At 41.8% G+C, this 17,177-nt stretch overlaps 2 protein-coding genes across 3 annotated transcripts in view; one reads left to right on the forward strand and one right to left on the reverse strand.

Annotated features, from left to right (window-relative positions):
- COA1 (cytochrome c oxidase assembly factor 1) overlaps nucleotides 1-5,895 on the forward strand; it is a 210,530-nt gene extending 204,635 nt beyond the window's left edge. The window contains exon 7 of the mRNA XM_074988077.1: nucleotides 5,748-5,895. Within this exon, the coding sequence (XP_074844178.1) occupies nucleotides 5,748-5,815 (68 nt within the window). The 3' untranslated portion in view covers nucleotides 5,816-5,895. The remainder of the gene's footprint in view (nucleotides 1-5,747) is intronic.
- HECW1 (HECT, C2 and WW domain containing E3 ubiquitin protein ligase 1) overlaps nucleotides 1-17,177 on the reverse strand; it is a 343,912-nt gene that overhangs the window by 59,606 nt on the left and 267,129 nt on the right. For both annotated transcript variants that reach the window (XM_074988069.1, XM_074988070.1), the window contains 4 exons: nucleotides 13,739-13,924; nucleotides 11,956-12,090; nucleotides 489-594; nucleotides 121-217 (listed from right to left, as the gene is read on the reverse strand). In XM_074988069.1, the coding sequence (XP_074844170.1) occupies nucleotides 121-217; nucleotides 489-594; nucleotides 11,956-12,090; nucleotides 13,739-13,924 (524 nt within the window). The remainder of the gene's footprint in view (nucleotides 1-120; nucleotides 218-488; nucleotides 595-11,955; nucleotides 12,091-13,738; nucleotides 13,925-17,177) is intronic.

Raw genomic sequence — 17,177 nt, forward strand, 5'->3', positions numbered from 1 at the left:
GGAGAGTCAGATAATTTCCTTCATTCCAGGGCTCGCAGAACACCCTTTCTGCTGGCTTGAAAGCCAGCAGGAGACAGGATTAAAGATACAGTTTATAAGTAACTTGGAATAAATCAATACCTGAGTGCATGGTTCCTGGCCAAGCTTGGCTGACGCTCCTGCAGCATCTCAAAAATGTTTGGTTGGCGTAGAAATGCAACAATCTTGTCATTGTAAGCTGGAATAGATAAAGACTCTTGCAACTAGTGATATTTCTGGAGATGATGACAAATGTGCAACTGAAAATTACTTGTCAAATCATGATAATACAGCCTACAGAATAAAGCATACAAGAGCACAATGTGATTGCTACTGATATAATATTCCCTGGATCCCCAGAAAGGAAGATTTGGCAGAGAGTTAGATAAGGGATATGATTCTTGAATGGGGTCCTCAAACAGTTCCTGAGGAGGCTGAGTAAAAAGAAAAAAACAGAAGGCCCTACTAACCCAGAGGTAATGACTCATGATGGTGTTGGTTTCGAATAGCTGTTACTAGGCTGTTGCCTGGTCTGGTCAACAGAGAAATCCCTCTATTCCGGGAGACTTCTGATGCCTAGAATGAAAGAAGGAAAGAAAGGAATGTTATACCATGATGGTTAACTACATATTAGTTAACAGAAACTTTTATGGTATCTTTTTACTTTTGTGAATTTAACCAAGAGTCACAAGGTTTTAACGAAGTTTAGGGAACAGTGGTTGTTGTTGTTCTTGTTTTTTGTTGTTATTGATCAGAGTTTTCAACATCATATTCTAAAGCTATGATGTACGCTGCATAGTCGCAGCCTAGAGAAATTACACATGGAAACAAGCATCTCAGTACCATAGAAATAATTTAGGCACAAGTGTTCATGAGAAAGGAATGGCTTTGCCATCTGATGGTCAACTTTTGGTTCACTTTTAAAGACGTATATAATTCTGGGCTTGCAAATGGATGCACATTATTATCCAACTTCTGTAGACCTTGTCAACACTATACAATTTTGCCTCTTTGGCTATGCCACAAGAGTAGAGCAGCAGTTCCTCCCTTCCCCCATGTCAGTGCAGTTATACTGATATAAATGTGCTCACAGAGGTGTATAACTTATTACAGTTCAACAAAACAATATAAACTACAAGGCTAGTGCAACACTGTAGCTGTAACCCGAAATAACTTATGCAATTTTCGTAACACAATTTGTGTAAGTTATTTTGAGTTACTTCGCACTTCCCGCTACCTCTGTCATGATGAGGGGGTAGAGAGAATGAAATACCACGCTCAAATAGCCCTGCATGGTGTTTAGCTGTGGAGTTTCTAATTCAGGATACAAATGTTTCCCAAAATAAAAACCACAGTGTAACCATAGCCTACATGTCTTATACCAGTGCCTCAAAGTCAGTATAACTGATTATTTTACCGGTGTCTGGCATAACAGTATTAATAAAACATCACATCCATAATCAACCTGATTATGCAAGTCAATTTTGTAAGTGTAGAGCAGGCCTTTGCATTCAATAATTACATTTGAGTGTGCAAATACACATAGACACAGGTATTTGCAGAATTTTTGAGTAAAAAAAAATAAAGGACACTTTTCTTTATCCAAAGTGTGGCTAAACAGAAGCACAAATCCATATCAGGAAAATGACCCACTCTTGACAGTTTGTCAGTGCTTTGTCCTGAATTTTTTCCAACTGTTGTAAAAAGCTGCCAGCATAAACAAGCTGATAAAGTATGGCTGAGACCACATTTCACAAAATTCAGTCATGTTTTCTGCAGTGGCATTGAAAACGTTTTTTGTTATGGCCCGTCCTGGCAACCAAACCTGTGTGAAAGGTAAGAGGGGAGGAGGAGCTATTCCCTGCTCTGCCATAGACTTCCTGTGTGACCCTGGGCAACTACCTAGGGCCAGCCATACAAAAATATTGAGGCTCATAAAGATCCAGATACATGCCTAGTGGGATTTGTAAGAAAGCACCAAAGCAACTTATGTACTCAACACCCCCTGACTTCAATAGGAGTGAGGCACCTAACCAGCTTTGGTTCTTTTGTAAATCCTACGAGATATCTATCTGCGCTTTTAGGAGCATAAGTATCTTTGTAAATCTGGTTCTCAGAGTTTGTCTAAGCAAGGACACTCACAACATTTAAACTAAATTAACTAAAAGTGTGAATTTAAACTGTACTAAACCCATGCAGGCACATCCTCATTTAGAATGAAAGTAGACTTAATTAGGTTTATTTTAATTCACTTCCAATTTAAACCACTAAACCAAATTAAGGCTATTTTATTCCAAATTAAAGTACCACAATAGCAGTTTAATGAAGTTTAACTAATCCACTTTAAATTCACATTTAGTTATTCTGGATTAATTTTTAATGTCCTCATGTACAAAAGCTCTCAGTCTTTTTGCATCTCAGTTCCCCATCGATAAAACAGGAATAATACTACTTCTTTACATCACAGGGATGTTGTGAAAATAAATACATTTTGGGAGGTGCTCAGTTCATGAGGATAACATAAGTGTCAACAGATGGCTGACAAATACTGTTATCAATAAGTAATTTTCTTAGAGGAGATAGGGTTTAGCTTCCCTGAACAAGTGTGTAAACTTCTGCAATAAAAGTAATAGTAAAAAGAGAGAAAGTAGAGTGACACCTCAATCATCTCTCACTTATGTGTATGTAAATCCAAACTATACTGAAGTTAATGGAATCATACTGGTATCAAATCAGCGTCAGAGAGATCAGAATCAGGACAAAGAAGTGTTTGAACACTAATTACCAAACGTTGTGGTGATAATTGCTTATTTTGTATTCAACAAATTGCAGAAGTTGGCAATAATGTCAGAAAGAAATAACCCTAAATTCTGTATTTTAGATGTTGAGCTTTGAATCCAAGCTCTGGACAATGCTGATTAGATTTGAGTAGTACTGCCAAATATCAGGACTTCCAATTGGCTACAAAGGAAAAAAGAGCTGCTAAATTTCTCTGACAAGTTATCTTTAAGTTTATCCAAGTAGTGAGGTATTAGTTGACATGCATATTAAACAAGAAAAAAAGTGGCATTACATATACAGTAACTGAAAACATAAAACTGGTGCTACAGCATATTGTATATCTTTTCTACATAAGAAACTGCCTGCTTTTGATCTCACGCTGGTTTTACACGTCTAGTGATACTGATTTCAGTGGAGTTTCTTTCAATTTATCCCTGTGTCAGTGCAATGAGGACCAGGCCCAAAGTGTTTAATGTACTGGTGTGATAATCTACACAAAATCCATCTTGTCTTTTAAGAAAAGTTTATACTTAATTCTCCAGGAAGTCAGCTAGGGTGTAATTACATTAAGCAATCTTGTGGGGACAGCTGCTATTTTAAACATCATTTATTGGGTCAATGATTTTGGAGAGCTGCACAGGAGTAATCAAAATATTGGCTGTCAGAATAGCCACCCTGACCATAAACAACTTTATCTACCCCTACTGCTGTTCTGAAGACACAGCGAGAGGCAATGAACCTTTTCTGCCTTCATTGTCCCTCTTGACAAGCCCTAGAAGAGCTCAGAAGGCTTGCTAGGGTTATGGTCATGATTTGAGAAGGTAATTTCCCTGTTTTGTGCCAATGCTGGCCTCACTCCACTTAACCCCTTTGTTTCTTTCTCTGGGCTTGCCTATGCTTACCGGAAGATCTCTGTGCAGGCGGACAATCTTCTGGGCTTCCATGTAGCGCGCTTAGTGGGTTGTGCTAATTTAGCACCTTTACTCCTCACAGTCACAGGGAGTAACAAAAGTCAACAGGACAGTTTTGCCCATGAACCTCCTGTTGTGGGCATGGCGGTAAAAATCAATTTAAGATATGCTGACTCCAGCTACACAATTTTCACAGCTGGAGTTGCATCTCTTAAATAAATTTTTCCCCTACTGTAGATGTGGCCTTACTCTCACACCTCACTAGTATGTCTTTCCTCACAGACCTGTGCCTATAACAACCTTACTGATCCAGACCTCCTCTTGAGAACCCCTCTCAAAATTCACTTCCTTCTGCTACTTTTCTACTGTTTTCGATTTGCTCCAGCCCATGCTTCCAAGCCAGAAGCTGCGTCTACACGTGCACGCTACTTCGAAGTAGCGGCACCAACTTCGAAATAGCGCCCGTCGTGTCTACACGCGTCGGGCGCTATTTCGAAGTTAACTTCGATGTTAGGCGGCGAGACGTCGAAGTCGCTAACCTCATGAGGAGATAGGAATAGCGCCCTACTTCGATGTTCAACGTCGAAGTAGGGACCGTGTAGACGATCCGCGTCCCGCAACGTCGAAATTGCTGGGTCCTCCATGGCGGCCATCAGCTGGGGGGTTGAGAGATGCTCTCTCTCCAGCCCCTGCGGGGCTCTATGGTCACCGTGGGCAGCAGCCCTTAGCCCAGGGCTTCTGGCTGCTTCTGCGGCAGCTGGGGATCTATGCTGCAGGCACAGGGTCTGCAACCAGTTGTCAGCTCTGTGTATCTTGTGTTGTTTAGTGCAACTGTGTCTGGGAGGGGCCCTTTAAGGGAGCGGCTTGCTGTTGAGTCCGCCCTGTGGCCCTGTCTGCAGCTGTGCCTGGCATCCCTATTTTGATGTGTGCTACTTTGACGTGTAGACGTTCCCTCGCTGCGCCTATTTCGATGTTGGGCTGAGCAACGTCGAAGTTGAACATCGATGTTGCTGGCCCTGGAGGACGTGTAGACGTTATTCATCGAAATAGACTATTTCGATGTTGGCTGCACGTGTAGACGTAGCCAGAGAGATATTAAGGGGACATGCGGGTTGGAAGGAATGAAAAAAAATGACTTGAAATAAAAAAACTTGAAGAAAACAAGAAGTACAAGCCAAACAAAATTAAAAATCAGAACTAACCAGAAACACAAGAAACTTTACAGAACTAATTACCTGATTTTGTAAGTTCTACTCCTTTTCTTTTCCCATTATTATCACTTAGCCATCATTGTCTGAGTTTTGCCATGTGTGGGTTTTGACATTACATGTACACATTACACAATTTTACTCTCACAAGAGATCTGTCGCTCTGACTAGACGGCAGGAAAATTCCAAATAACCTAATCAGCTTTCTTCTTCTCCCTTTCTGTCTTTAAACACATAGGCTGTTGCTGTGGTAATATGGCACTTTGGAATATTCTGATGAGGTGCTTCCAAGAATATGCAGCACTTCATCAGCATAATGGTGGCTGCATGCGCTTCGAAACTTCTGGTTTTGAAATGCATGCCACCTGTGTACCCGGGGGCCTTTTGAAATGACCTCCGTCATTTCAAAAGCCCTTTCTTCCCAAAACCAAATGGGAAGAAGAGGCTTTTGAAATCAGGTGGCCATTTTGCAAGACCCCGGGCTACACGGGCAGTGTGCATTTCGAAACCGGCAGTTTTGAAGCATGCGCGGCCACCATTATGCTCATGAGGTGCTGCATATTCATGGAAGCAACTCATTAGAATACTCCGAAGTGCCAAGGGGATAGTGTGGCCACAGCCATATTGTACAATTAATACATTGTTTAATTACAACAGTCTTGTCTGCCCTCACTTTCTAATTGGCTCAACTAATTTCAGACTATAAGATTATTTCCACTTTTAAAAAAAGTGACAGCACTATTGATTTAGCATTCTGAGTTATTTAATGTTGGATCACACAATTTGACAGATTTATGCAAGTTAACAATTTTGTCATTTCTGCTTGTAGATTGCAACCAGATAGCTGAGAAGTCCTTCCTTCAGTGCCCAAATCCACCACAGCAGCTTCTTTTCTAACTGCTTTTGACTTTGTGTTTGTGATTTGCTGAACTCATCACTAGAAATGTCCATCTTCTGCTCATTTGAATTCTGCCACCTGTCTGTCACAGCTTGGGGTGGCGATCATATAAAATCCAGCTACTCCCTCCGTTTTGGCTCAAATTTGTATCTGTTGTTTTTAGGCTTAGTTTATAAGAACTAATATGTCGTGTCATTATACAATGGCAGTGGTAATTCTAGAAGAGAAGCCAGCTGGAAAGAAAGGGGACACTTCTCCGTTGCTACTCATCTGTTTTGATTTTTGGTGGTATAACAGGATTTTAAATATAGATTGCCTTCTGGTCTTTAGCTGTTGGCTTCAATGAAACAACATATATTTAGCCAAATATCTGGCTCGTGAAGTTTTTTAAAGGGAAATTGAGATTATTAATCTTGACCTATTTTGTACTACAGAGCTGGGGAAATGGGCATCCTTGCACCCAAAATTGTGACTACTGGACAATGTGTAGGAATTTTACAAGACGTACTTTGTAAAACTACTGAAGAACAAGAAGCTTAAAATGGACATCAAAAGCCTACACTAGGTCCTGTAATTCAGGAAGACAATGCACAGGAAAAGAAAGAGTCAATAAATGTTATACTTTTGAAGAGGGCCATGGAATGGAAAGGTGTTCCAGAATATTCTCAGTATATTTCAGATGAAATGTAATGCACAGATTAAAGAGGAAAAGATGTGGTATGGCTTTGGCTGGAAGAGCTTACAAACAAGAGTGACCCACCCACTAATAGAAGTTGTATAATTAGTCTCTTATTTTTCCAGAGGATGTTTTACATATCATAAAGGGGAAGAAATCTGTATTATTTAGAAATTCACATGTGTATGTTCCAATCTCATAAGGAAAGCTTACCTTAGAAGTACATTTGAGATGCTGAAATGTGAGTTTCTGATTCATGGTACAAGAACAACTGTACTGAACCTCACAGGCTTCCTAAAACTTTTGTTGTGTGGTGCTTTCTCCAGCTCACAAATAATTTTTGTGACTCTTTTCTGCACCATGTCCAGTTTTCCAAAGTCCCTTTTCAATACTGGATACGTGAACTGCACATAAGTAGCTATTTCAGCACTACCAAATAGCGAAGTACAACTACTTCTCCACTCCTTCTCAGTATTCCCCTGCTTTTACATCTAAGGATCAATATAGCTCCTTTTGCCAAAGCACTGCACTGGGAGCTCTTGTTAATTGCTTTCTCAATATCCCCCAAAATCCATTCTTTTTCACAGTCACTAGTTTTTGTTTTTGTTTTAAGATACAGTCTCCCACTCTGTAGGCATGGCTGTCATTCCCTGTTCCTAGATGTGTAAATTTCTGTTTGGCTGCCTTGAGGTGCATTTTGCTTGAATGGGCCTAGCTTGCTATGTGATCCAGATTGTTCTATAGAACGACTCAGTCCTCATCATTACATAGCACTCCATCAGCCTTTGTGTTATCCCCATCGGTTATCAGGGGTGATTTTGTATTTATTTCCATATCGCTGATGAAAATGTCAACAGCCTTGGTCCTAGCCCTGATCCCCCAGGAGCCCAATTTGAACATCTTTCTTCTCATCAAAGATGATTCCTCCTGGACAACTGCTTTTTGATATCTGTCACTTTTACACATTCGTAGTCCACATACTGTGTGCTTTGCTGATATTATATAGTGCTAACTTTGTAGTCAGAATGCTGTATGGTACAAAGACAAATTTGTTATAAAATTCTAAACATATTACATTTCTGCAGTTATGGCTATTAACCAAACATCTAATCTCATCAAAGAATGAAATCAGAACTCTTTGACATGACCTATTTTCCATAAAGACATGGTGACTAGCATTAATTATATAACCCTATTCTTTACTCTCAGTGCAAAGACCATTATTGCCCTTCAGTAAGATAGGGACAAAAACAGCTAGTTTATTTAATTGACGCTGACAGATCTTTAAAATGTCCAGTTTCCTTCTCTCCTGCTGTTTAGAGGGCTCTCCTTGCTGCTCAGCAGAAGAGCCAGCAGAACTGCAAGCAGCTGGCAAATGGGCCAGGGGGAAGTGTATTTTGACATGTTATTAACCCCCACCCCCCAAACCTAAGTGGGTCTCTGGGATTTCCCTTTGGGCATGATTTATTGGACAAAAACATATCTTATGCATATTAACAACAGTTATTGTGGTATGAAACCTCTTGCTCTTGGTCTTCTGTTCTGTAAAGCCCAAAGCCCAAAAATGTCAATGGGAGTCTTTCCATCGGTCATCAGAGCCCAGGAATAGTTTACAATTTATTCAAATGTATTTGTTATTCAACAGCGTTTTCATTATTTAACAGGATTAGACTGTTTCATTTGCTTTTTATTTTTTTTTGCCTCCATTTCTTTTACTTAAACAACTTTAGAGATTTATGGTGAACAGTTCTCTTCCAGTCCTTGATATATGAGCTACATGCGTTTGTTAGATTTGGCAAGTAAGTTACATGCCATTGCTTCTGTTCCCTGGTTGGATGAATGAAGAAGTACTTAAGAACATAAGAACATAAGAACATAAGAATGGCCATACTGGGTCAGACCAAAGGTCCATCAAGCCCAGCATCCCATCTGCCAACGGTGGCCAATGCCAGGTGCCCCAGAGAAGGAGAACAGAAGACAAGTGATTTATCTCCTGCCATCCATCTCCTGCCCTTGTTATGAAGGCTAGGGCACCATACTTTATCCCTGGCTAATAGCCATTTATGGACCTGACCTGCAAAAATTTATCAAGCTCTTTTTTAAACCCTAATAGAGTCCTGGCCTTCACAGCCTCCTCGGGCAAGGAGTTCCACAGGTTGACTGTGCGCTGTGTGAAGAAAAATTTCCTTTTATTAGTTTTGAACCTACTACCCATCAATTTCATTTGGTGTCCCCTAGTTCTTGTATTATGGGAAAAGGTAAATAATTTTTCTATATTCACTTTCTCCACACCATTCATGATTTTATATACCTCTATCATATCGCCCCTCAATCGCCTCTTTTCCAAACTGAAAAGTCCCAGTCTCTCTAGCCTCTCCCCATATGGGACCCTTTCCAAGCCCCTAATCATCTTAGTCGCCCTTTTCTGAACCTTTTCTAATGCCAATATATCTTTTTTGAGGTGAGGAGACCACATCTGCACGCAGTACTCGAGATGTGGGCGTACCATAGTTTTATATAGGGGAAGTATGATATCTTTTGTCTTATTATCGATCCCTTTTTTAATAATTCCTAACATCCTATTTGCCTTACTAACTGCCGCTGCACACTGCGTGGATGTCTTCAGAGAACTATCCACTATAACTCCAAGATCCCTTTCCTGATCTGTCGTAGCTAAATTTGACCCCATCATGTAGTACGTGTACTTCCAGTGCAAATGCTTCCATTCACATGAATTACAGAATACAAAACTTTCACATTTGCTTTATGTGAACCAGACATGGTAGCAACACTCAATTATAGATGGAAGGTGGTTGAGGTAATATTGTTTTTTCAGACTAACTTCCGTTGTGGGAAAAAGACAAGCTTTTGAGTGCCACAGACCTCTTCCTCAGGTCAGGTTTTTTTTTTCAGCTCTGTATTGCTCAAAATCTTGTCTCGTTCACCAAAAGAAGTTGGCCCAATAAAATCTAATTATCTCAGCCACTTAGTCTTGCTCATATTCTGGCACTGACATGCCTACAGTAGCACAACAAACAGCAAAATTCAATGTGATGGTGTTGGCAGAAATCAGTCACTAAGTAATGGGAGCAAGGCACAACAGAAGCAAATTCCTTAACAAATGTATGTGCCATTATTGCCTCCAATCCCGCCTGCTAGTCCCAAACAGCCTTTCTAAGGGGTCTGGATGACAATGCATTATCCTGCTGGAGTTAACATTGATATGGTCAATATTATCTCCCTCAGGGAAGTTTCCTGCTTGTTTTCTGGGGGATGATGATGAATACAAAAGCTGCTGCCTTGATTGTTTCCCACTTCCAGCTTGTTCTCTTGTCCCTTTCTCTCCTCTTCCTGCAATACAAAAAAGCCTCTACTGTGTACAGTTTTGCAGTTTGGAGAGAAATGCTGGTGCTTTAGCATCCCCGCCCAAACTATCTCACATACACCTGCTGTTCATGTAGGACAGCCTCATGCAACCTCAAGCTTTCTTTACCTTTATTGTTTTCCCCCTTTCCCCAAGTCTTACTCTTACACAGTAAAGTGGCACTTTATTTTGCAGGACTATGTCCATACAGGTAACTCAGAACTCACCCAGGTTACAGCAATGAATGTCACAGTAAGAAGATCTATGAGAATATGAGATCTACAGATTGGAAGTGGGGAAGGGCTGTCATTAATGGTCCAGATGTTCTGCTGGTAATGGAGCAATTCCAGTTTATTTCACTGGAGGCCCAATATGGGCTATAGGAAAGTGAGCAGCCTGACCTATATGCAGTAGTTGAAATAGCAACAGTTCAGAATCATTCTCTGAGAAAGTAAGGTAGAAAGATGGGAGAGTGAAAAGAAGCCACCATTGACAAAGCAGAGAATGTAGCAAAGGGTATAGGAAGCGATGATATTGCAGAGGTAGCTGGGAGCATGGCCACAAGCGGACATGAATACATTGTGAGTGAGTCATTAGCAGATTCAGCAGGAAAAGAGGCTTTCAGGTTGTGGGTGATGAACAGCTAGTTGAATACTTAGGTATGCTGATAGACTGGAATTTGGACACAAGTGACTTTGGAAGGCCATGGGAAAGAAGTTTCAATATTCAAAGCATGAAGTGACAAGTGTCTGAATGAGTGGTTCAGCAGAGTCAGTGTCAAGGAAGTGGCAGATTCAGGGCTGATAGGACAAAGACTTTTGCCGAGTTCAGGGAGACTGAGAATAAAGAGCTGGGAGGAAAACAGTAAGGCAAGGCTGATTTTTTTCTTGGCCAAATGGGATTTCTGGGATGAACTTACAAACTCATTTAAGCTGTATCTTCTTGTCAAAAGCTAAAAATAAGAACTGTCATGTGCCCTGGCAGAATGGTTCTTAACTTTTTCAGCGGACTGTACTCTTTTCAGGAGGCTGATTTGTCTTGGGCACCCCCACTTTTCACCTCACTTAAAAAAAACCTCCTTGCTTACAAAATTAGGGCTACGTCTACACGTGCACCCAACTTCGAAATAGCTGATTTCGATGTTGCGACATCGAAATAGGCTATTTCGATGAATAACGTCTACACGTCCTCCAGGGCTGGCAACGTCGATGTTCAACTTCGACGTTGCTCAGCCCAACATCGAAATAGGCACAACGAGGGAACGTCTACACGGCAAAGTAGCACACATCGAAATAAGGGAGCCAGGCACAGCTGCAGACAGGGTCACGGGGCGGACTCAACAGCAAGCCGCTCCCTTAAAGGGCCCCTCCCAGACACACTTTCATTAAACAGTGAAAGATACACAGAGCCAACAACTAGTTGCAGACCCTGTATATGCAGCACGGACCCCCAGCTGCAGCAGCAGCAGCCAGAAGCCCTGGGCTAAGGGCTGCTGCCCACGGTGACCACAGAGCCCCGCAAGGGCTGGAGAGAGAGTATCTCTCAACCCCCCAGCTGATGGCCGCCATGGAGGACCCCGCTATTTCGATGTTGCGGGACGCGGATCGTCTACACGTCCCTACTTCGATGTTGAACGTCGAAGTAGGGCGCTATTCCCATCCGCTCATGGGGTTAGCGACTTCGACGTCTCGCCGCCTAACGTCGATTTCAACTTCGAAATAGCGCCCAACACGTGTAGACGTGACGGGCGCTATTTCGAAGTTACTGCCGCTACTTCGAAGTAGCGTGCACGTGTAGACGCAGCCTAGATGTAAAAGCATACTCTTACTGGACGATGGCCTTCTTTCTCATTTGCTGTGTAATAATAAAACAAATCAATCTGAGTATAAATATTGTACTTACATTTCAGTACATAGTATATAGAGCAGTGTGAACAAGTCATTGTATAAAATTCTAGTTTGGGCTGACTTCGCTAGTGGTTTTTACGTAGCCTGTTGTAAAACTAGACAAACATCTAGATGGGTTGATGTACCCGCTGGACCAGTGGAGAACCACTGCCATAGTAGATATATCATATATTTAGGAAGAGGTATAGTTACCTCTCCAGCACTATAACTGCGAAGTCGCTGAAGATGCTGCCTGTGAGTCAGGTGGTTAGGGAGCCGGCCATTTTGAAGTGGGATCCTGGGATCAATGAAAGTGGTAGCACGGCTGTTGTGGTCAACGAAGAAGGACTGTAATAAAAAGAATACTGTATATTCATAAGCAGGAAGCTAACATGGTGAAAGAGTTGAGGGATGAGAAAGCAGCATGCAAACACATCAGGAATAATGCCTATCATATATGCCATATTTTGCAAAAAATGACTGTACAAGTTACAGCTTAACGAGTTATTAGTCTAATATCTTGGATTCATACTAATTTCTACCATGCTCATTAGTTTGTTTCCCCAGGGTTAATTCAAAATGGGTTAATTTAAAATCAGCCAGTTCCCTTTTGGAGCTTATCCCTCATTTTTTAGGTACAATGCCATATTTCTAGCTGTGAGCATATTGATTATGCTATAAGGACCTGATTCTGAGTGCCTTCTGCTGGGGCTGGCACCCTTAATTACCAGCAAAGGTGTGTGAAGATGCTCAGCATCATTCAGGCCTTGACCCTTAGATTTCAGCATCACTTCTTTTTAGATGGCAACCAAGACATAAACACAGTGGTTACATCTACACTAGCCAAAAACTTCGAAATGGCCATGCAAATGGCCATTTCGAAGTTGACTAATGAAGTGCTGAAATACATATTCAGCACCTCATTAGCATGTGGGTGGCCGCGGCACTTCGAAATTGGCGTGGCTCGCCCAGATGGGGCTCCTTTTTGAAAGGACCTCGGCTACTTCAAAGTCCCCTTATTCCTATCTGCTCATAGGAATAAGGGAACTTCAAAGTAGCCAGGGTCCTTTTGAAAAGGAGCCCCGTCTGGACAAGCCACGCGGCGGTGAGCCACGTCAATTTCGAAGTGCCGCGGCCGTCCGCATGCTAATGAGGCACTGAATATGTATTTTAGCGCTTCATTAGTAAACTTCGAAATGGCCATTTGCATGGCCTTTTCGACGTTTTTGGCTAGTGTCGACATGGCCTATGGGCTGAAAAGAGCTAGGCATTTGCAACTTATAATGAACTTCAACTCAGCCCCTCAAAATAAGACTTATTCTGGTAATTTCTTGCACCTGTATTAACTGGAAAACTAAGGGAAAGTTCTGCCTTCATAACACATGCAACCTCATGTATGGGTATTTGGACTACATTGTGCTCAGTCCCGTTACTGAGTTGGGAGTCACAGGGCCTATTGCTCCTCTCAGTTACACTGACATAAATCAGATATAACTTCTGAAACCAGAGGAGCCTCAGTGCTGCAAAACAGCTGAAAGTAAGAACAGAATCAGATCCACACACCTGAGTATGAGGCAGAGGTACTCAGTATCCTGAAGTATATGGCAGAGGTATTCAGAGTGTTCCTACTCAGTATTACTAAGTCAAATATTAAAATCTGAACAATGATTGATTAGTGGGATTTCTCCTGGCACAAGATTAATGATGGTGAGTATAGCATTGTACAATGCTGGATGCGAGCATGAATCAGACCACACTTCTTAATCTCCGTGTGTGATGATAGATGAAAGCCTAAAGAATGACATTTCAAGGGGCTTAACTTAAGACAAAAGCTTTTTATTGTTAGGAATAATTATGTGTGCTCACTGATGTACAGATCAGATAGTCACCAATTTTAAGTTCTCAAGAAACCCATAAGAGTCATCTAGTCTGACCTCGTGTAACATCGGCAGGACATGGAAATTCACCCAGTGGTTAATTGGGTTGTTGCTCTTACCTTGCCCTGTTGGTCTGTTTTGATCTCCCAGCCCCGTGGAAGTTCCAGTCGGGTGTCAGCAAACATATTGATAAAATTGACCAGGTCCCTGTTATGCTGATAGCGCTCAAAATTCCGAGCATCTCTGCGGATCTTTAGAATCATGTGCTTCAAGCAGGTGCTGTTGGTGAAGACTCGATAGGCGCCCTAGGCATAAAAAACACATGACAAGGAAATCAGTTCCAATGTCTCAATAGAAACAGAGAGGGAGCCACACTAGTCTATATACTATCAACATAAAAAAGCAGTCAAGTAGCACTTTAAAGACTAACAAAATAATTTATTAGGTGAGCTTCTGTGGGACAGACACACTTCTTCAGACCATAGCCAGACCAGAACAGGAGGCAGCCAGACAACTCTCCAACATCACATTCTACAGACCCCTCTCCTTTGATCCCACGTTGGAATTCCAAAAGAAATTACAAAAACTACCCAAGGAACTCCCTGCTGCTACTCAGGACCTTATTCACTCAGACACACCATCTGAGCCCCAGCCTGGATTATTCTATTTACTTCCCAAAATCCATAAACCTGGGAACCCCAGACGCCCTATCATTTCGGGTATTGGCACCCTTACCACCGGACTATCCAGTTATGTGGACTCCCTCCTCAAACCCTATGCCACCAACACTCCCAGCTATCTCCAAGATACCACTGACTACCTGAGGAAATTACAAAACATCGGAAAAGTTCCTGACAGCACCATCCTTGCCACCATGGATATAGAGGCTCTGTACACTAATATGCCACACGAAGATGGATTACAAGCAATCAGGAATACCATCCCTAATGTCACCACAGCCAATCTGGTGTCTGAGCTCTGTAACTTTGTTCTCACCCACAATTATTTCCGATATGGGGACAATTTATACCTCCAGATTATCAGAACTGCTATGGGCACCTGCATGGCCCCACAATATGCTAATATATTTATGGCTGACCTGGAACAACGATTCCTCAGTTCTCGTCCCCTATTACCCTTCCTCTACTTAAGATACATTGATGACATCTTTATGATTTGCACCCATGGTATAGAGACTGTAGAAGAATTCCACAGAGACGTTAACAATCTGCACCCCACCATCAACTTAGGCCTCGATTACTCCACACGAGAGGCATATTTCCTGGACACTACAGTACAAATCAAGGATGGCCTGATTGGTACCACGCTGTACTGGAAACCCACTGATCGCTTTACCTACCTACACGCTTCTAACTTCCATCCTGCAGACATAACTAGATCCATTGTTTACAGTCAAGCCCTTAAGTACAATCACATTTGCTCTGATCCAACTGACAGAGACCAAAAACTACAAGATCTTTATCAAATATTCATAAACCTGAATTACCCACCAGGAGAAATAAAAAAACAAATCGACAGGGCCAGACGAATACCTAGAGACCAGCTACTCCAAGATAGGCCCAAAAAAGCCAAGAACAGAACACCACTGGTCATCACCTACAGCCCCCAACTCAAACCACTGCAAAGCATTATTAAAGACCTACAACCTATCCTTGATCAGGATGCCACACTCCAGAAGGCCCTAGGTGACAGGCCTGTTCTGTCTCACAGACAACCTTCCAACCTTACGAGGATACTCATCCACAACCAGAGTCTATACTGCAGGAACACCAGTCCTGAAACTTTTCCTTGCAACAAAGCCCGCTGCCAGCTTTGTCCACATATCTATTCTGGAGATACCATCACTAGACTTAACCAGGTTATTCACAGAATCATGTGCACATTCTCATGTTTCTCAACTAATATCATATATGCCATCATGTGCCAACAATGCCCAGATGCTTTGTATATTGGACAGACTTCAAACTCTCTTAGACAAAGAGTTAATGGGCACAAAACAGACATAAAAACACTCCTGATCCACAAATCAGTCAGCCAGCATTTTAATGGAGTCGGCCGTTCTGTTAATGACTTAAAAGTTTGCGTCCTACTGAAGAGGAATTTTTACAACAGTCTGGAAAGAGAGGCTGCTAAACTCTCTTTTATATTCAAATTCGACACATTAGCACATGGTTTGAACCAGGATGGGAAGTTCGTGGTCGTTATAGGGGCTCGTCTGCATACTTGGATTAATCTAATTCTTGACCTCCCCTTTCTGCCCCTCTACTCTCTGATTTGCTCACCTTGATAATTTTTTTTCTGATTTGTCTACTTTGATTACTATTTTTGGTTCTCCATGCTTTAAATATTGAGTCTGTTCTGGTATGGCTATGGGCTGAAGAAATGGGTCTGTCCCATGACATCTCATCACCTAATAAATTATTTTGTTAGTCTCTGAAGTGCTACTTGACTGCTTTTTGTTTTGTCTCAATAGAGTGTGGCCAGCAGATATGACATACAACCTTAAGGCCTCATACAGCCCTGAAATCAACAGCAATCTTCCCACCAATTTCAATGGGCTTGGATTAGGTTCTACATGTAGACTTAGAAATAACCACTTGCCAACTTGACTCCATACCTATTTGCACAGTACCTAACAGAACTAAATTGCCAGATAGTGGGCATGTTTCTGGGGTATCATACAGAGAGATGTACTGTTTGTAGACCAGCTGATGGGTGAGGGGAGGAATGGAGGATAAAGGGTGAAGATCCCCCAGGGCCTGGCATTTCAAAGGAAGCCCAGAGCTCCAGGCTCCGCCACTCAACATACCCATGGGGGACCCAGTGCTGTGGCCCCAGTGATACTAAGGGTGACTAATCTGACCCAGTAACTTTGAATTTCTCACCTCCTGTGCATTTAAATGTTGTTTTTATTATGTTATGATAGAGTCCAGAGGCTCCGAACAGGATAGGGCCCCACTGAACCACATGCTGTGCAAACACAGACATAGGTATGGTCCCTGCCATGAAGATGTTACACCCTAAGAAAGTTTTCTGAATGCTACTATCGGAAGCCATGGTGTACAGCAGAGCAGAAATTTATATCACAATCTGCGACAACTGACCATTTCAGTATCACTTAGCAAAACAAGGGAAACCCAGAATTTCACATAGTTTTACCCCTTCAGGGTCATAAAATATCTATTAAACAAGAGTGTTTCCATTTTAGCTTTTACTGCTGGATAATATTTTCCAACTCAAATTTCACTGGCCTAATTAACACTTCTAAATTTTAATTGAAAGCTGTGGTTAAAACGTTTCAATGGCCTAAAGCCTAAAGTTATGTGGTACACTATTTTTACACAAATGGAATTTGTATGACTGCCTCGACAGATGTGTAGACAGGCTTTTCAGGCTGCCCTGTCAAAGACAGCTTTGTAAATGAAATGTAGGCAGTTCCTTGACCTCAGTCACTTGCATGACAAAGGAAGTTGGGACTCAGCTTTTTGTAAACTTTCCCTTGTACCAACTAAACTTGTTTCAAGGCAACTGATAGGC

The sequence above is a fragment of the Carettochelys insculpta genome, chromosome 2 (assembly GCF_033958435.1).
Source record: "Carettochelys insculpta isolate YL-2023 chromosome 2, ASM3395843v1, whole genome shotgun sequence".
In the NCBI taxonomy this organism is placed as follows: Eukaryota; Metazoa; Chordata; order Testudines; family Carettochelyidae; genus Carettochelys; species Carettochelys insculpta.